Source organism: Arvicanthis niloticus, chromosome 19 (assembly GCF_011762505.2).
Source record: "Arvicanthis niloticus isolate mArvNil1 chromosome 19, mArvNil1.pat.X, whole genome shotgun sequence".
In the NCBI taxonomy this organism is placed as follows: domain Eukaryota; kingdom Metazoa; phylum Chordata; class Mammalia; order Rodentia; family Muridae; genus Arvicanthis; species Arvicanthis niloticus.
Window position 1 is genome coordinate 28,041,083 of NC_047676.1, and position 21,110 is coordinate 28,062,192.

The following is a 21,110-nucleotide window of genomic DNA, read 5'->3' on the forward strand; positions in this document are numbered from 1 at the left end:
GCAAACATTCTGCCCCTCAATTTTTTAGCAATATTCTTAGATTGTAGAGTTATCTCCTCAGAATTTTCAAGGTCATTTTCTTAGATCAAGAGCTGCCTTTTGCTGCATATTCATAATTCATTAACTCTCTAACTATAATTATCACAACTTCTACTGCCTTAAATGAGTGGCAACATCTTTATCTATCTTCTGTGAACATCCATGTGATTTAGTACAAACAGTTGTACAGAATGTACTCTCATCCTCGTCTTAATGGAGATGCCATTGTATTTAAAACAAGATGGATAGGAACTGTTCACTTGGTGAGTGGTGTGGTGAATTATGTCTATGAGTTAATACTTACCGAAGATCAAGTATTCCAGAGAGTCTAAAGAGTTGTGATTAGAGAGGAAATGACAGAGTTGATAGAGGTCAACAATTTAGCATACAATTTGAATGTTGTTTTTCATCCTATAGGGGCTGGGTATGCTTGCAAAGATGTGTGGCTTTAAGAACTTCACGTGGTCCATCATCTCCCACTGAGGCCAGACAAGGCAGCCATAGAGACTGAGCTTCACGTCTGCTACAGATGTGCTGGGAGCCTTGTTTCAGCCCATGTATCTTCTTTAGTTGTGGGTATAGGGGGAGGGACTCTGTGAAGGAAGGACCAAGAAGGGGAGCAGCATTTAGAATGGATGGAGAGAAAGAGAAAAAGAGAGAGAGAGAGAGAAAGAGAGAGCAAGAGAGAGAAAGAGAGAGAGAGAGAGAGAGAGAGAGAGAGAGAGAGAGAGAGAGAGGAGAGAGAGAGAGAGAGAGAGAGAGAGAGAGAGAGAGAGAGAGAGGTGAAAACAGAACTTCATGTGGGAGCTGGAGAGATGGCTCAGCATTTAAGAACTTACTGTTCTTGCAGAACTCAGTTCAGTTTTCTGCACCCACATGGCAGCTAAAAATTGCCTATAATTTCAGTTCTAAGGCTTGTGTTGTTCTCTTCTTGTCACCTGGGATTCCTTCACGCACATAGTACATATAAGCTCATGCGGGCACATGCACACACACAACACACACATGCACACAAACACACACACATGCATACACACACAACACACACATGCACGCTCACACACACACACACACACACACCTGGTAAATCTTTTTTTTTTTTTTTCATAAAGGTATTTAATAATTTGGGAACCCAAATTGACACTCTATAAATTGTCATTTTCATGATAAAGATTCCACTTTTTCCTTGCTCTTATGAGGGGATTCTGTGTCCCTACATCATCTGGACAGCTAAGTGTATCTGAAAAACTAGTGAAAACTCAATTTCTAGGATACAAATTTCTGTATGGAGGCTTTCTTCTGACCCAGACTTAGTTAGTAAGATACAAATTAGACATTGCAAAGATCTGTATTAAATAATTTGTCCACATATGATAATTTTAACTATAATAATTAAAGGTAAAATTCTACAAGGATCTAGAAAGAATGAACACAGATACAAACACAAACTCATATATATACATATCACAATAGCAAAGAATTAATAATCACATGAGATCCAGAAAGATCTGAACTCATAGACTGTGGCAGCATGCATGCGGCCTGCACAGATGAAATCTGAAGATTCCAATGGTCAAAACTAAATTTTCCTTTGCAAAAGGGTGTCATTTGCAGACAAGTAAATCTTTTAAACACATATTTCAAAGCCATCAGGTACAAGTATGTACTGGATTTCATGGATGGAAACAAAATGCTTTTTAACATTTTCCTGCCATTTTGATCAGAGGCAGCCTACTAAACTCTATTTGATTGACTCAGCCCTTCTGGTCCAGTTACATGCCCTCATGCTTTGACTTACATAAAATCACCTCTGATTCTTAATAATTCCAGGGTTCCAAAGTATCAGACACATTTTCTTAGCTCCCCCACAATTCTTTCCATCTTTATGTGGCTTCCCCACCCTAGCCCCTATATAATTTTCTTACAGAAGACATCACCATGTCAAAATCAATATCCTTTTCTATGTCACTTTTCCATGCCTTTATTTCCTCCACATCTCCTTTTATAGTACTAATTACCTTTTCCCTTCATTGATTTCTGGCAATTCTCTTCCATTTTAAAATTCAGCTTCTACTTAACATCTGTTGTCCTCTCTATTCTTAGGTGTTTAATAGATACTAATCCATGCAAGTGATGAAGTGGTTGGCCAAGGAGAGGAAATTGACACAAAGACCTATTTGATATTTTGGCCTTAGGTTCATCTTAGACATAGTTATAGTTCTGGGTAGACGGAGAAGTTCTTCCTGTGCTGTTTCTCATATGAGATGCCCCACACAATATCAGAAGAAATCTGATCAAGTCTTGCCCCAGGGAAAACCTTTTGATGGCTTCCAAGGAAGGTACTGAAGGCTCTTGGGGATCTAATATATTCATTTCTTATGGCTACTGCTGCAAATGATCACCCTATTTAGATGGTTAAAACAAATGTATTCCCCCTATGTATCAAGGGGTCAGGTATCCAAAACAAATCATAGATGGGTAAAGATCCAAGTGTTGACTGGACTACATTGTTCTGGAATCTCTAGAGAATTCATTTCTTGCTTTTCTCACTACTTATACAAATAGTATTTTCTAGAATCTTGAGTCCAGACCATACCTCTATCATGGAAAGGGATCATTGCAACCTCTCTTCTTCTTATCATAACATCTTCTTTGGATGTCATCCTCTTCCTTTCTCATAATGAGAACTGATGTGGTTATATTAAACTTACTCAGATGAGAATAATCTCTCCATTTTAATATGTTTACTTAATCACATCTACAGAGCTTGTTTGTCCTGTGCACATGCTCTTGTAATCAGGATATATCCATCTTCAGAAGCCTACTGTATAAGGTGCCTTGTCTAATTTCTGGTCTATCTTCATTTCCATTACATCTCAGATACTATCTTCTCTGCAAGGGTGTAGCCTGATAGGTCAGGATTTGGCTGATCTGTAAATCCCTGTACCACTTTATGCTAATTGCTGTCAGTACCACACCAATTGGGGATTAATGTTGCATTAGTCAACTAGTTTATTCGTCGATTTTCTAAATAAAAAGATAAGCTTAGCTGCTCACAAAGAGCTGGTCCCACATCCTTGAGAAATACGGCATCTGGGTAGCCACGTGCAAGGAGTCAGTTGACTTCCCTGTCCACATTTCCCTCCCCAGCTGTGCTCTTAACCACTGTGACCACAAAAGTGGGGAAATTATAGAGTGATGGGCGTAAGAATTTTCCTAGCTTCACTTCTCTGATAATTATCTACATTTAATTTTGTTTATTGATAAATTTAGTTCATTTAAGATCACCACGAAAGTCAACCTTAACTTCTGAATTATGACACTGTGTGCTTTTGTGCAGACATTTGTATGTAGCTTGAAGTAAGAGCTGTAAAGAGTAAGAAAATGTTATGTATAAAACTTGATGAGTCCAAGGAACATATTAATACTCCTCAAGACATGGACAAAAACAAAATGTGGGGCAAACAACAGGCAAATCCCCTGAGGTTTGGAAAATAACCTGAAGGTTCATTTCTGTTGAAACACTTGAGTTAATCTGGAACACTCCTCAACTGTAAATTATTTGTGCTATTCTCTCTCTATTCAAGATAAATATTTATCATCCTGAAGGGCAATACATCATGTAGTATGAAAAAAGATTTCTATTGATGTCATATTTGCTCCTAAATATGTAAGGAGTTTAAGACCTTGGATCAAAATATTTAGAAAACTCCTAGGTATTTTAATGTTAATTTTAGCTGCTAGTGGACTAAATTATTACTTTTAGAGACCGTGGAATCAATAATTTAATTATATAAAAGTTCAGTAAATGCTGTAATATGACATTGATACAAACACTGTAAAATTTATATCTGCACAGTAATACATTTTCTTAAGGTTAAGTTGCCAACATAGATTTCAATAATGGTTAGTAGTTTGCATTTAAATACTTAGTAAAATTCTAATAGAACTTAAGACAACATCATTCTCAGTTATGAGCTACTAAAATATACCAAAAGATGTAAAAATGTCAAGTTATATTATCATTGGAAACTGAAGTTACTTCATGCTTAGAAAACACCAAAGAATAGAGTAAATAAAAAGTTGAGGCTTCCTAAGGCATTTCACTTGCAATATTTCTTTATGTTCACTTACTCCTTTAACCCTTATTGGGTTTTTACTATTCCACCAGCATAGTATTTTATTTTACACCAACCTCTATAACTTAACAAAAATCCTCGAATCTCATTCTTAACAGGCCATCATGTTTAAAAACTGATGTTCATTTTGTTTACATTTCACATGTATGTACTATGTGTACATTGTTCCCCTCCTCCCTTCTGCAATCTTTTCAGTGTTCCTCCCTTCATGGATTCCTGTAAAACACATGGCTTCTTTTTCTTGAATTGTATTTGCTACATATATACAGAACAAATATATAAATACCTAGTCTAGTATAAGGTTTTATTGTTCACTGTTTGAAATTAGATGACCAATTAAGAGTCTCATTTTTATACGTAGCCTGTTATTCTAAGTATGGCATATAGAAATAAATGTTCAGTAGCTTGCATAATTCCAAAGAACAAAAGAATTTGCAAAATACTAATTATAGGTGCTAGAGAGATTGCTCATGGATTAAGAGTAATGGCAACTCTTTCAGATGACTCAGGGTAGATTCTCTGCACTCACATAGTGGCGCTCAAGCATGTGTATCTACAGGTTCAGGTGACCCAACACCTCTTCTGGGCTCTATAGGCACTAGGCATGCAGGCAGTCAAAGCACTGACACCCAAAATGAATTAAGATATTTTTAAATCATTATAAATACTAGTTGTACACAGACATTCAGGCAGACAAAGCACTCTAACAGAAAATAAATTAAAATAGTTTAAAATCATTAAAAACACTAACTGTATAAGTGCTCTTGCAATTTGATTCAGTAGGCATTGATAATCAGTGGTACAGAATGCATAATTTTTGGGTTGAGAACTAATTATGAAAACTTAATCTAGTCCAAAATTTTGAGATTTATTTTAATTTTATGTGCATAGATGTTTGTGCCCGCACATATATATCTATGCACAAGTTGCATGCCTGGTGTTTATAGAGGCCAAAAGAAGGTGCCAGATCTTCGGGATCTGGAGGTATATAGATGGTTGTAGACTACCATGTGGGTGCTGGAAATCAAATGCTGGTCCTCTGGAAAAGCAGTGCTCTTAACTGCTGAGTCATCTCTCCAGCCCCATTTTTAATTTGTAAAGAAAAAATACATTATTTTAAAAATTAGTTTAGAGAAATATATCAAATATTTGTGGGTAAAGAAAAAAAAAACCTATCTAGCCTGTTATTTCAAAGTGAAGTCCACATCACTGAGAATATTTTAAAGGTGACAACAAGTGTTGTAGAGGCTGTGACTGGATGATCTTGAGCTTTGTGGATGATTTTGTGGGTTTTTTTTTTTTTTTTTTTTTTGGATGTGGAAACATTTCTAAATAAGGCATGACATACAGAAGCAAGACAAGCAAAAAATTTTTAAAAATCAGATACAATTTAGAATGGTGATGATTTTATTATTAGGTTCTAAAATCTCCTCAACAAAAGATTAAAATAAAATAAAAAATATAGAAACAAACAAACAAAAAGAAAGACAGTGAAATGTCCTTAACAGTCCTTAACATTCAAAAACTTTTAGAAGACTGAGAATCCAAGGAGGAAATGAGTAAAGCATATTAATAGTAACTTGAAGAATAAATGAGACTAATTCAAATATAAAAACATGCTCCATTACATCAATAATAAACCTGATCAGGTATTGGGTGAGGGCAAAGGACTGAAGCCCTGAGGGCCAGCAGAAAAAAAAATGGAAATATGCAACCTCAGAAGGTAGGGACCCTCCAGACTACACCAGAGACCTGGGAGGTGAGAGACTCTCAGGACTCAAAGAGAGGGACCTTAGATGAAATGCCTCACAGTAGAGAGAGGGAACTTAAAGAGCCCACCTCCAACAGGAAGACAGGGCATCAAATGAGAGAGGGGGGTTGCCCTCCCACAGTCAGAACTCTGACTCATATTCCTTCCTGTCTGAAAGAACTACAGTAATGGAAATGGAGAGGAGCCTGAGGAAGAGAAGGTCCAGTGACAGGCCCAAAGTCGGACCTAGCTCAAGGGGAGGCCCCAAGGCCTGACACTATTACTGAAGCTATAGTCCGCTCTCAAAAAGGGACCTAGCATGACCATACTCCGGAAGACCCAACAAGCAGCTAAAAGAGTCAGATGCAGATATTTGCACCCAACCAATGGACAGAAGCTGCTGAGCCCTGTGGTTGAATTAGAAAAAGGCTAGAAGAAGCTGAGGAGGAGGGCGACCTGCAGGACTAGTAGTCTCAATTAATCTGGACCCCTGAGATGTCCTAACCACTGAACCACCAGAAAAGCAGCATATACCAGCTGATATGAGGCCTCCAGCACATATACATCAGAGAACTGCCGGGTCTATGTTCAATCAGAAGTGATGCATCTAACTCTCAAGAGACTGGAGGCCCCTGGGAGTTTAGAGGTCAGGTGGGGTGGGGAATGAGGAATGGAGACATCCTCGTGGAGACAGGAGGGTGGGGAGGAGGTGTGAGATGTGGAATAGTCAGAGGGTAGACCAGGGTCGGAGAGATAAAATCTGGAGTGTATAATAATAATAATAATAATAATAATAATAATAATAATAATAATAAATAAAAGAAAAACAATAAAAATGGCAACAAGTCGAAGGTGTGTGTCTTTTAAAACAGCACTGGAAAGAAAGGAGCCAGCTGCTTCCAAGGTTCTTGTGGCAATGAGTCCACAAGACTCTGTGTTTCCCTCTTGGAACTAGGTGACTAGCTTAGTTGAGTTTCACATAGTGGAGCAAGAAGAGGAACAGTGCAAAAACTGTTACTCTCATCTGATAGCACCCTATTCATCAGTTATCCATTTTATCATCCAAGTGTGTCCTGTGATTAACCTAAACTCAAAAAAATAAGGAAATACACTCCCCAGGCACAGAATCACATGTCAAAGAGGAGAACAGGGAAAAAACTGAAGAGTCAAGACACACAAATCGATTGGTCACACATGAGAACAACTCCAGCTGCATTTATTTGTTAATAAACATTTCCCTCTGAAGGACCAGGCCTGTCTCATGGGCATGACTGCCATTTTTCTACCACTTATGAAATAGCTATTCTCTCTCTCATATATATATGTGTATATGTATATGTATACATATTATATATTATATATATATATATAATATAGATATATATTTCTCCCTCTCTAACACACATACCACAATAATAAAATAGCAACAATTATATAAAACATTTTAATATAATTCTTATTTGTAATTAGAATTCCCATTCCAATTCTTCTCTGCAAAATTGGGATTAAAATAGCTTTATTACTGACATATGAAATGAAAAGGAGATCGGTATTACAATAAATGCCTGAAAGGCCAGCACTCGGGAAACTAAGGCAGAATGTGTGAGAATTTGGGGTAGCCTGATCTGTATATAGAATGTGTGAGAATTTGGGGTAGCCTGATCTGTATATAGAATGTGTGAGAATTTGGGGTAGCCTGGTCTGTATATAGAATGTGTGAGAATTTGGGGTAGCCTGATCTGTATATAGAATGTGTGAGAATTTGGGGTAGCCTGATCTGTATATAGACATTCCTTTCCAAAAATAAATAAAAGATATTGCGCTGTTTGAGTCCTAATCTGAATCCTTTGTGGTATGGCTGGTTGAGAAATATAATTGAAGATTCTGTGTACTCTCTTTTAAATGCCTGTTAAATCCCATCACAATTCATGCAGTATGTCTCTACAAACTACAGTGCCAGACACAATGGGAAAAGATTATGCATATTATCTCTCTGTGTACATCTCTGCTTGTACACCCTATCTGCAGAATTAATAGTGAAAAACCACATGGTGCTGCCAAGGGACATCTAAAGAAACCTAGGCTTTCTTCATCAGTGCTGGGTAACATCTTCCCTCAAAGCTCTTTATAGCTATCTCCAGACTTTTATCTTCTGAAGCAAGTCCTCTCTTGAATCTATTTTAATTCCACAATAAGACTTTATTATAGAAAAAAGGGGGATTAATAATGGGAGAGGATAGAGAAAGACACACACACACACACACACACACACACACACACAGAGAGAGAGAGAGAGAGAGAGAGAGAGAGAGAGAGAGAGAGAGAGAGAGAGAGAGAGAATGCTGACTCCCATGATTGCAAGTATTGGGCAATATTAAGTAAGGGGCAGACCTGCGCATAAGAGTCAGCAGCCAGGGTTGATGCTGGGAATTGGAATGATGTCAGCCCTATGTTACCACTGAGGGCCATGCAGTCGTCTGGTCTGTTCTGCAGCCTAAAGCCATGTTGATGTTCATGAGCAGTGCTGCCATCACCAGGGGCCATATTCATGTGAATGGTCTACACTGCCATGTCGGGTTAAGGTGAAGTTCTGGTTCTTACTGCTACCAAGGGCCATATCTGGGTCCAAGGTCCTACTGCAGCTGGGGTTTGTGTTGATATCTGTGGCATCTGTTACAGCTAAAGACCACCCAGATGTCTATGCTCTGTGCTGCCACCTGAAGCCACACCAGTGCCCATAATGCTGCCTTGGGGGAGACAAGGGGGCATCTTGATTTGGCTGCCACCTGAAGCCACATTGATGTCCATGCTTCAGAAAGCTTCTGAGGGTCTTGTCTGGGTCTGTGGTCCCACTGCAGCAGATCTGTGGTCTGTGCTGTCACCAGAAATGATGTGGAGGTCCCATGGTCTGTGCTCCCATTGACTGTGAAGAGCAAGAAGGCTACTTTTGCTGTGATACCAATGACCCCAGAGGCACTGTTGAGAGGGAGGAATATGGGAAGCTTCTGTGACAACACCTACCACCCCAACACCCCTCCAAAAAATGTAATAGCCTAAACAGGAACCCACCAAAGAAAGAACTCTTTAAAAATGTGATGGAGATGCCAAAGAGTAGCTCTCTACAATTGATGGATTCTGTCAAAGGTGTGGGAGGGAAAGGACTCAGTTTTTTGTTTTACCTCATTTATGGGATGAGGAAGTCACAAGGGGAGTGGACAGACATGGAATGACTGGGAAGGGATTGTGATTGGGGTGTATGATGTTAAACTCCCAGAGAATCAGAAGTGTTATGTGATGGAAAAATTTCTGTCAAGTAAGCCAACAAACTAGAAACTCACGTAACTATTAATGTTACAATCCTGATTGAATTTTGATGCTCAGGTCATTCAAAGCAGATACTCAGAGTGGGTTTCTGTGTTGCAGTCTTCAATTTATAGTCAGTCAGTCAGTGCAGATTCCTGTGCCTTACTATCAATAAGTTGTCAACAACACAGTTCACTCGGAGATTTCAGAAAATAGCTCTGCTTAAATTTAGTTTCACTACAATGGATACAAGTCAGGGCAATCAACCAAATAATAGAAGCAATACAGTGTTCATCCTCATGATGTCATAGAACACCACACTCTTGTTCATACATCAACCAGGAAGAGACATTGTCTCGGCACTCAGGCGTTATTGTAGCTGATGGGGCAGATGCCAATGGGACACACAAAGTCCCTTTTGTTATCACTGATTAAGATCTGAGCCATGTGTTTTCAGAATCTCGGCATTTTACTTAAGCAGCTAAAATACAGGCTTGCATAGATTATAAAAGTATAAGAAAACATTTATTTGAATCAAAGGTTAGAACGGGTTAGAGAGCAGCTGCCTACGGACATAAAAGTATCCCAAGGCCATGATTACAAATTAAGGATTTCTTTTATTCAAGAACTCAAGATTCAAGAGAATGAAGGTTTGATTATAAAAGTACATATTAAGTGTGGTTCTACTCTGATTGATTAGGTTGTATAATCATTTTTATACTGTTCATATTCTTTCCCCCTAATGTATAGGATTTTAATCCTAAGAACTCTTAACTGTGCATTGGCATAAGATGGTAAATAGAGGATTCTCTTCAGCAATTTCTGAAGGATGCAGTTTGTCTTTTTGCTAACACATACAGAACCAGTTCAGATCAGATGTGACGTTATTCTGCCCCGCCAATACAACAGTGCTGTTAGAGAAGAAGTCTATTCGATTGTGTAGAGAAGGATGCACATGTAACATAATGCAATTAGGGGCCTGGAGTTTCTAGGTGCATATCATTCAGAGTGTATGTGTGCAGAGTGTGTGTAGGTGTTGGCCAGGTTGCCAGGAACACTATAAGTAGAAGGAGATAAATATCAACTAAGACAAATGAAGTCCTAGGTAACTAAGCGATCCCCAAATTAGCCTGCATCACTTTTTTAGGTTCTTTGACATACAGATTTTTTGAGAGTTAAAAATTAATTAATTAACTCAAGAGAAAGCTCAAGAATAATTTTATTGACGTTTGAGTGGGGGAAAAGTACAGAGTAGACAAAGATCTACTTTGGCAACTGCCAAGATGAGGTGGAAAAGGAAAAATAAAACCACTAAGTTTTGTTTTCAGAGCCAGAGGTGACAGCAGCAGACAAGACAGACTGTGACTCTGTGAGCAGAAACTTTAGAATAAGGATGCTGTCCACAAGTATAAGATGCCCAGGATGTCAGGAAAAGAAAAAGTCAGATTGTGGTCTGTATCCAAAAATGAGAAATGGGAGAAAAGGAAAGAAACAAGTATTACTTTCACTCAGAATGTGGGCAGGCTTAGCATCTGGAAAGACACAACACATACTTCTCCTCACCCCAGATAGGGAACCCACAACATACCAAAGTACAACAGTCCTGTGAACACCACACTTGACTACCACAGTGACCACTATGACTGACCAGAACAGTGGATACTACAGCTGACCCACATCAATGACCAACAGAATGACAGTTATTGACCACCACAGTAGACACTACAACTGACCTCCACAGTAGCCACAATAACTGACTGTCACCATGAACACTACAACTAACCTCATCAGTGACCACCACACTGACCGCTATGACTGCCAATTACAGTGGACACTATAACTGAATGCCCCAATGACCACCACAGGAACTCACTACTATGACTGACTTCACAGCTAACACTACAACTCACTCCTGCAGTGACCGCAATGGCCAACCACATCAATGATCAGCACAGTGACCAATATTTCTCCCGTTTTCTCTTGGGTCTTCAGATGTATCGTGGTTCTTTTAACCTTCAGAACCCAGGCTGCTCTTTGGAGGTTGTAAAACAGGATTTTCTCATGGAACTGCCTGGGTGACAGGAGCTCTGTCTGTATCAGAAATTATCTTATTGGCCATGAATAGTGCCATTTTAGTCCAGAAAGGTGACATAGATATGTTGTGCCCCAAAGAGTGCCTGGAAAGTAGCTAGCTTCAAGTGTTTATTATACCCCCTACTACAGGAATGACTAGAGTATGGTTTTCCATAAGATGAGAATTGAACTCTAAAATCCCTCTTCTTCTTAGAGGCTAGGATGGTGAAAGTCCAAAATTTCTACATGGATGATTGAATTCTTTACTAACAAGACAATTTTTTAATCTATGAAGGTGCTCAGTCTGACCCACTGTATGGTCACTTAATAGATGATGCCCATCATTCAGCAACTACGAGGGTTTTAGAAGCTCTTTTGCATCCAGGACAAATACCAAAGCACTAAGCAGGTTCTCCATCTGTACACATATAGCAGAAGCATGGGAGATGACAATATGCCATAGAAGATCCCTCTGAAAATGGAAGTTAGTGGACATTGTGGATAACTTAACTGCCAGCTGAGGTGACTGAACTTACCAGTGAGGTAGAGATGACTATTCATGATGTGAGTGAACTTTAGACTTTAAAGCTTGTGGGGGATGGGTAGGAAGGTGTGAGAGTGCAGGCAGGGGAAGGCTTTGGGATCTGTAACAATATTTAAGATAAGCTGAGAATGCAAAGTGAGAAGAGCCACAAACTATAAACAGTTGACTCTAATATGAAATAACATGAAATACTGACAAGCACTTGTGCAGAGCTTTCACGGTTGTGAGTCACAGCTGCAAGAGAACAGATTCATGTGTGCTACCTGTTTGGCCCTCATTCTGTAGTGTAGTCACTATTATAACCTGCTTAGATGAGGAAACTAGGTTTTATTTATGTCAAAAATGAGTGTATTACTAATAGGTGTTATTTCTACAACCCAGTTTGCTTTATTGTGATATTTTCATATTATATGAAAGTATTTTGAGTTCCTGGGGAAGACTGATTCTCTCTCTCTCTTTTTTAGCTGTTGTTAGTAGCCTGTAGCTCTTTATCTAGGGTGGACCTTCTAATATTCACTCCATTGATGCTAGCACACACTGTGTAAGTCTTGTTTAGGTAAGCATGTGGTTGAGACTTCATGAATGCTACTTCCCTGTTATATATAGAAGACATACAATCACAGAACGTATCCTACTTTTCTGGCTCTTGCAGCGTTTCTGGCCCCTGTGCTCTGCTGTTCTCTGAACCTTGGACATAGGAGTTTGGTTGCAGCTTCTCTACCAGTTGGGCTTCTCTGCATTTTGACTATTTGTGTGTTTCTGCTGTCATCCATCTGCAGGGAAAAGAAGCTTCTTTGATGAGGAATAAGACCCATACTTTTCTGTGGGTATAAGGATAAGTATTCAGATTGCAGTTAGAAATTATACTGATTTAGGAGAGTGGCAGCTATCTTTCTTTTTAAATACAGGTTCTGCTATTAGAGAAAAATGTGGTATTTGTCTGAGTCTAATTTGCTTTGCGTAACATGGTGTTCTCAATTCCAACTAGTTACCTACAAATGACATAACTTTGTAATTTTTGGTGTCTAAATAATACGTTTTCTTGTATGTATGTATGTATGTATGTACATATGTATGTGTGTGTCATGTATATACACATACATGACATGTACATACATCACATTTTCTTTACTCATCCATTGGTGAGTTCTTAGGCTGGTTCTTTACTGTCTTTTGTGACTAGTGCTAAAGTAATCACCAATGTGTAGATACATCTTCTGTAGGGTTAAGGGGGGAGGGGCTTGTGTCTGCTCCTCCACAGGACTCTGCCACTAAGGGAAGTAGGACTAGGGAAGTCGACCACATTTATCCCATGCTGTCACAGGGTAGGTGTCAGGCTGTGGGGAAGCCATGGGACACTGCTTTAGAAGGTAAGGAAGCACAGTCTAGGGTGCAGGACAGCTGGAGCTTGCTTGGGGTCCCTGGGCCTGCAAGGAGGCCGGGGCCATCTGGTTCTCAGGCTCTTGGACACTTAGGCACAACTGGGAGCTGGAGAAGAGCTGAGAACTGAGTGGGGCCATGGGCTGGATCTGGCTCTGGGCCAAAGGGGAAAAGGGGGGAGCTCCAGCTGGTCCCATGGGGGAGAATCTTTAGCTTGACAGCAGCAAGCTTGAGCTTGAGCTTGGCTTCAGCTTGGTGGTACTGTGGCTGGCAGTGCAGAGAGGCCTTCTACGAGAGATTAGATGAAAGCTCTATAGGCAAAGGCCTTCTCCATGGCTTCCCATGGTGGATCCCAATGTAAAAGGCAGTCGATGGTTTTAAGGAATTTGTTGTCATGGCGGAAATTGTATGAGTAAAACCATACCCCTACTTCTCAGGGTGGGCCTGAGGTTAAATACCTTTTGCTGGGAGGAATGTCTGAGAAGGAAAGTTTATTGGCTAAGCCTCCAGGCCTTTAAGTACCTCATTAAAATGGAGATCTGTCTTGAGTCTATGTGACCTGTCCTCTACCTGTGGAGGGTCTCTGGGCATTTCCCTTATGTGGCTGATGGCCACAAAGCTATGGAGGGCTGTAGCTACTGACAAGGGCTTGGTGCCTGGGAATCAGGTGAAATGCCTACTGTCCCTTCAGGGTCACCAGGGTTTCTGGCCTTAGCTCAACCAGAAACCAGGCTACCTTTCACGGTCCCATAATCTTCTATATGCTGAGTTGAGTTCTTTATGTAAGTACCAAAACATGGTATATATAGCAGAGCCAAGTGACAGTTTTATTTTCCATCTTTTGAGGACCAGTTATACTGATTTCCATAGCAGTTGAAAGTTAATTTGAGGTTCCACCAAGGGTGAATATGGGTTTCTTCAACACATAACCGTCATTGTATATCTTCTTTAAACAAAAAAGATCTGTATATTTGTGTGTAGTACCCATCTATGTTTGTGTATGTGCACTGTTTGCATGCCTGTTGCCTGCTGATGTCAGAAGAGGATGATAATTACCCTAGACGTAGAGTTCCAGACAATTATAAGCTGCTACATGGATTCTGGGAATGGCATGTAGGTCCTCTACAAGAGCAGCCAGTGCTCCACGGTACTGAGCCATCTCTTCAGGCCCGAGCTTATCTTCTTGATGATAATCATTTTCCTATAATGAGACAGAATTTTAATATAATTTAATTAGCACATCCTTTATGGCTAAGGATTTCATGTAGTCATTGACAGTTTTGCTTCCCTTGAGGACTTTCTGGCCCATTCATTTGCCCATTTATTGGTAGATTATTTGTTCTTTTATTTTATTTTTATTTACATTCTTTGTACCAATTCCTTTTCACATGAACATCCATCAGAGTGTTGTCCATTCTCCAGTATGTCACCTGCTTTCTTCTCCAGGCAAAACCTTGGAATTTCAACCTCACATATTTTTATTGTGTGTCTTCTAATATTGAAGCTGTATTTGGAAACACTTTGGTTTTCTCTGTATCTTGAATTTCTTCTACTTTTCTTCCTAGTGGTTTCAAAGCTTCAGGTCTTAAAGTGTTCACTCTATTCACAAACACATGTCTCCTCCTGATTTATTAAATTGTAAGGATTAGTTATTCTAGTTAATGATCTCCAGGTAATGTGGAGCAGAGACTAAAGAAAAGGCCATAGAAGACTGCCCCACCTGGGGATCAATTCTATATATAGACACCAAATCCAGACACTACTGTGGATGCCAAAAAGTGCTTGCTTACAGGAACCTGTTATAGCTGTCTCCTAAGAGGCTTTGCCAGAGCCTGACAAATACAGAGGTGGAAGCTTGCAGCTAACCACTGGACTGAACATGGGGTCTGCAATGGAGGGGTTATAGAAAGGACTGAAGGAGCTAAAGGGGTTTGCAACCCCCATAGGAAGAACAACAATATCAACCAATCAGACTCACCAGAGCTCCCAGAAACTAAACCACCAATCAAAGAGTACACATGGAGGGTCCCATGGCTCCAGCCATATATGTAGCAGAGAAAGGCATTGTCTGGCATCAATAGGAGGAGAGGCCTTTGGTCCTGTGAAGGCTCAATGCCCCAACATAGGGGAATGCCAGGGCAAGGAGGTAGGAGTGGGTGGGTGGGTGGGTGGGTGGGGAAGTACCCTCATAGAAGCTCAAGGAAGGGGAATGGGAGAGGAGGTTCCAGAGGGGAAACTGAGAAATGAAATAACATTTGAAATGTAAATACATAAAATACCCAATAAAAATGATCTCCAGGTAAAATTTATTCACTTTTCATTTTTTTATTTTTGAGATTATAATACTCTTTATTTCTCACTCCCTCTGACATGATGTACACAAAGCAGCTGAATTCTGCAGTCTGCCCAGTGGAGATACATTAATGCAAATTCAAACAACGTGAAAATAATCAACAAAGATATACTAAGATAGCTGTGATAATTTAAATAAAACTAATAACTCAGATGCTTTATTCTTCTAAGCCTGGTTATCAACATATAATGGATTTGCTTGCTAACAACAAAAAAATTTCTCACAGTCTGGAAGCTAGAAGAAAGAATCAAGACACTGAAAACTGAAATCTGGCCTAGTTCATAGGCCAATTTCCCTAAAGAAACCAAGCATCACTGGATAGACAGGTTGGCTATATTCAGAGCAAGATCATGACAATATTAACGAAACTAAAGTCTCCCTTTTACAGTTAGATATCCAAAAAGAAAGGCCAGCAATTATCTATTACAGTCTTCAGATGTGAGTATTGTGATCTCATTAGCAAGCTGCAGAAAGCAGCTTAATTCTCTCATGTTTTAATATTCAAACCCCTTGCTCTGACTTAAATGACTAAACATCTCTCATGACTGTAATTAGTACTCCAATAACAGATTTGCCTCTAGAATAAAATTTTTCTCATTTGCCGACATTGATAAATAACAAGTTTAAAGTATATGTGATCATTTCAATTCCCCTCAGGAAAAAAATAACCTCCTAATTTAGATAAATGAAAACTATCTCCCTGCCTTCCACAGAGACAGATAAATAAAGAATTGTTACTGAGCTGTAGCACACATTCAAGTGCTGGAATGATACCAATAGGCCCTGGTGATAGGATTTGCCTTATGGAAAATCATTACCTTGAGTGATTATGTAAGTTAATTTTATATTTGCTAAAATTGCCAAAAATGGGAGGATCTCAGTTCTGTTCTTCTTTATCCTGACTGAGATCTATACAGCATACTCCACAGAGGATTGAGGCCACCAAGCCTGCTTCTGTGATCAAGAGAAAGGCAACAGGGACCATGGTTTTAAAGAGGGAGACAGCTGCTTGTCCAGAAAACCACTTTTACTCTGCTTCCATTAAGTCAGCTCTCAATGGAAAGAAGTTTTGCTCTTAGAACTATATTTCTCTGTATTTATTAGAACGAAGAGTTAAGCTGCTGTTTCTCACATCCTTAATGTTAGATTCACACCAGACTCAACTAGATTCAATCTTCCCGCATCTTGATTTTGTCTTCCAGCTTCCAGACTGTGAGAAGCAAGTTTGTTTGGCTCATGAAATATACATTACAACCAAACCCATTGTATGTTGCTGCAGCAGGCTGAACTCTAAGGGTGGAGTTTTGTAAAACTTTTCTCATCCACATTGGCATATTTTGTGGTCATTACTTAGGTTCCATTTATATAAACATATTGTTGAGTTTGCATAAGCATACCTAAATGACTTCCAGGTACCCTGCAAAATACATACTATAGGTGTGGAGGTTGAGTTCTCATTCAGTGATAACTGCTTCTTTACTAACAAAGTTAGCTGAAAGTTGATTGCTCACGTCTTTGAGCCCTTTGTAGCAGAGACCTGAAAGAAATAAGTAGGAGAAGACACAGAAAGATGCTGTTGTGCTTGTCATGCCTCACTGAACACATGACCATTTGGGAATTTTGTCAAAATGTTATTTCTAATGCAGAAGTTTAGGATGGCTGCTAAGCTTTGGCCAGTGAGATCTGAGTTCTTATTAGTATTATATAAAAATCATAGTGATTGCTTGACCAGCCTGACTCCCTCTTAAGGTCAGAAGCTATCTTGTTACATGTCAAAATAAGTTAATTCCTGGTATTTTGGGGGTAAAGGGGATGACATCTTGAGCCATTTTTCATAGCCTGACCTCCACCCTTATCAGATGTTCTGCCAAATAATTTTGAAATATGCAGCCAAATTCTTTTGTAACAACAACAACAAAATAAACCCAACCCTTGAAAAATCCCTAGTCTTTTAGTATGTCAAGCTATAACAACCCCACTATCTCCTTTGTTTGCTGCTGTTTTCTCCACACCCCCTGAGGAAGAGAGCCTGTCAGACAGAAAATAAAGCTTGCTTACTTTGAACAAAAACATAGGTGATAGCCTTTACTCTCATTCTGTGGGACTGACAGAAGCTCAATGTGTCTTTGTGATTATTTTGATTCAACCAGGAAGCAGGGGGTTGTATTTGCCATAGCTGACCAGTGGCCAGAGGTCTAGTTTTAGCAACTACTGATATGAGTTAGGAGTCTGCACTAGCAAGACCCGAGTTTCAATGTTTTGTCCAGTGGGGAGTTTGTTTCTCTCCAATCCACGCCTATGTGCCATTGTTTTCACCATCTCATGATTTTTAAAGACTATGGAAAGACAGGTGAAGCAGCAGCCAAAGTTTACAAAGTATAATGAAATAGTGAAGGTGGGAAAATCACTGGCCAAACACCAAACGGCATACTAGTTAGAATCTCTACCCTTCTCCACTCAAAGGCTCCTCTAAAAACCAGAGACATCAACACCACAATGAACCTTGTTCACTGACCAGCTTTAGGAAGCTTAGCAGCCATCCTAAACTTCTGAATCAGAAACAGCATGCTGACCAAATTCTCAGGGGGTCATGTGTTCAGTGAGGCATGACAAGCACAACAGCATCATCTTTCCGTATATTCTCCCACTCATTTCTTTCAGTTCTCTGCTACAAAGGGCCCACAGACATGAGCAATTAACTTTCAGCTAACTTTGTTAGTAAAGAAACAGTTATCACTGAATGAGAACTCAAGTTTCACACCTATAGTACATATTCTGTAGGGTGCCTAGAAATCATTTAGATACACTTATGCAAACTCAAGAATATGTTTGTATAAATGGAACCTAAGTAATGACCATAAAATATGCCAATGTGGATGAGAGAAATTTTACAAAGCCCCACCCCTAGATTAAGAACTACAATAAAGCATTAGCTACTGAGAGAAGAAGAACTGTTTTTTGTTTTTTGTTTTTTTCCGGAACAAACCTCACAATATAATGTACAACCCCAGTGGTCATTCTCAACACATGTCCATATAAGCAATACTAAATGAAATGGAGTCAGTAAGTTGTGTGTTCATATGTGTGTGTATGTGTATATGTGTATCAATGTACATATTGTGCTTGTGTATATATAATAGTCAGAATTGAAGAAGATATCATGAATTTGGTAGAGAATGGAGGGCACATGGGAGAACTTAGAGTTGGTCAAGGAGGTGTAGAAATAATGTAAACACACTTCTCTTACATAAAACTCTTAAAGAAAAAAAAAAAAACACTGGAAAAATTCTCCAGATGATATGAACCCCATCTCCATAGTTTAACACAAAGTTCCAAAATACATCCAGTTATAACCACCACTCCATCATCCTTTTGCTGAGATAATAAGTGATCTCATTCCGTGAAAGTCCAATCTCCAACCTGGTATATTACCCAGCACACCTGCCATTTCTCCTATATTTATGTCTCTCGTACTTGATGGCGTGGGACTTTGCTGAGTTTTAAACTTTGCATTAAAAATTGCAGCTGAAGAAAATCATGCTTTCAAGAGTAAAATGTGAAGTATTTCAGTAGAGTAAGTAAATTCAGGAAATCTTACAATTAGATCTTACATCAGTCAAGACCAGGAACAACACAGAAGTGTGTGTGTGTGTGTGTGTGTGTGTGTGTGTGTGTGTGTGTGTGTCACTACAACAGAAATAACCAATACAAGTGACTTTTATACAGAAACAACTTCCTAATCTCAGTTCATGATTCCCTTCTTTTATTTGTTCCTTCCTTTCATATTGACTTAAAACTAGATTCTCGAGCATTTGTGAAAATGAATACATTCAAGTTCTTATTAAGATTACTCAAGAGCTATTGCAATTAAAACACCGGATTTTAAAAAACATTTTAGTTTTATCTTTTAAAATATGTTTAAGGTACAATATATCACTTCTCCCTTTTTTTCCCTCCCTCCAACCTCTTCCATATCACCTCCCTCTAGGTCCTCTAAAATGTATAGACTCTTCTTTATTATTGTGATAGATAAATGATATAGATAGATGATAGATAGATAGATAGATAGATAGATGATAATAAATAGATAGACTCACAAATATATGAATACAACCTGCAAAGCCCACTTTTGTTGTCTAAGAGTATATGGTTTCAGGGATAACTGCTTTTTATTGGATAACCAATCAGAGCTCTCATTGTTGGAAATAATAGTTCTCTTAGCAATTGTTAGTTTCCTGAAGTTTTTGTCTAGAGTTAGTTTGCATCTTGTTATAATCCATAGCATTAGACTCCTTGCAAATGCATTCTGCTTTCTGAGAGCTCTCAATTTCCTCCAAGAGGATGTTAAACAGAATTTATAATCTCCAAGAATTTGTCATCATCAAAACGAAATAAGCATCTGTGTCGATTGAAGCGCTGACGCCTGCATAATAATTCAGAAAGTCTTCCTCTGAAACCTGAAAGGAAGAAGGTAAGGGTGGAAGAAACAGTGTCAAAATATGAGAGCCATATACTTCATTTCTCCCAAGACACTAGCTATATGTGTGGTTTGCAACAAATGATCTAGCAGCATTGCCTAAATCAGCAAGAATTTGTCCTGTTTTCTGAGTTGGGATATTTACAGTGGGCAGCCAAAGACTCACCTGCATCTCAGTTGTATAAACTCCTTCCTCAGGACATTACTATTGATCTCTAGATCTCTTTCACGTCACACAATAAGGTAGTCATTGACCATATATAGGTGTTTGAATTTATGCTAATTAAAATGAAGTCTAATGAAAAAATCAAATTTCTTGGGAACTGACCATACTCCCTCTGCTGACCAGCTACATTTAGCCAGCAACTGGCCTACTTGAAAACATAGATGAGATCAATTCTGACACTACAGCAAGTCCTATGAGGCAGTCCTGCTCTAGAATGTACACTGCCTACTTGTGATCATGATTAATACAGTCAACCCTCTGTGCTCACAGGGTCTGTATTCATGGATTTCATCAACTTTTTTGGAAGAATTTAAAGTAAGTAAAATTGTGTCTATACCATATATGTACAAGAAGTATGAAACTTATGAACAAAAAAAATGATGTCATTTCATATAAAGAACTTGAGGATTTAAGAATTTTGTTATTTAGGGTAAGTCCTGGAATAAATACTCTATGGATAAAGAGAGATGATTAAGCCTTAGGATAAAGATTTTATAGTATAAATGAGCAGACAATAAATGCTTTTCAGAAGAGTCCAGGCCAAATACATGTAGAGATAGAACTAGAGAAAGGGACATCTTACAGAATTCATAAGGGGGCACTCTGAAGACAGGATGCATACTACCTGCATCAGGGGCAACAGCCAGGTGCAAGACAATTGCCATATAGAAGGTACAGCATCCGACTTATCAGTATGGTCAAAAAGTGTGTTTCCATGATTAGATCAACCCTGGCTTTCTATGCTAGGTGACTGTACTGAGAACAAAGAATAGTAACCCGAATCTAGTTTCCCTTCCTCCCACTCTCCTTCACATCTCCCTCTCTC

At 39.0% G+C, this 21,110-nt stretch overlaps 1 protein-coding gene across 5 annotated transcripts in view; it reads right to left on the reverse strand.

Moving 5' to 3' along the window:
• Positions 1-15,517: 15,517 nt before the first annotated feature.
• The window catches only part of Capsl (calcyphosine like), a 73,110-nt gene continuing 67,517 nt past the window's right edge, over positions 15,518-21,110 (reverse strand). For all 5 annotated transcript variants that reach the window (XM_076916104.1, XM_076916106.1, XM_076916105.1 and 2 more), the window contains one exon: positions 15,518-20,038. In XM_076916104.1, the coding sequence (XP_076772219.1) occupies positions 20,017-20,038 (22 nt within the window). In that variant the 3' untranslated portion in view covers positions 15,518-20,016. The remainder of the gene's footprint in view (positions 20,039-21,110) is intronic.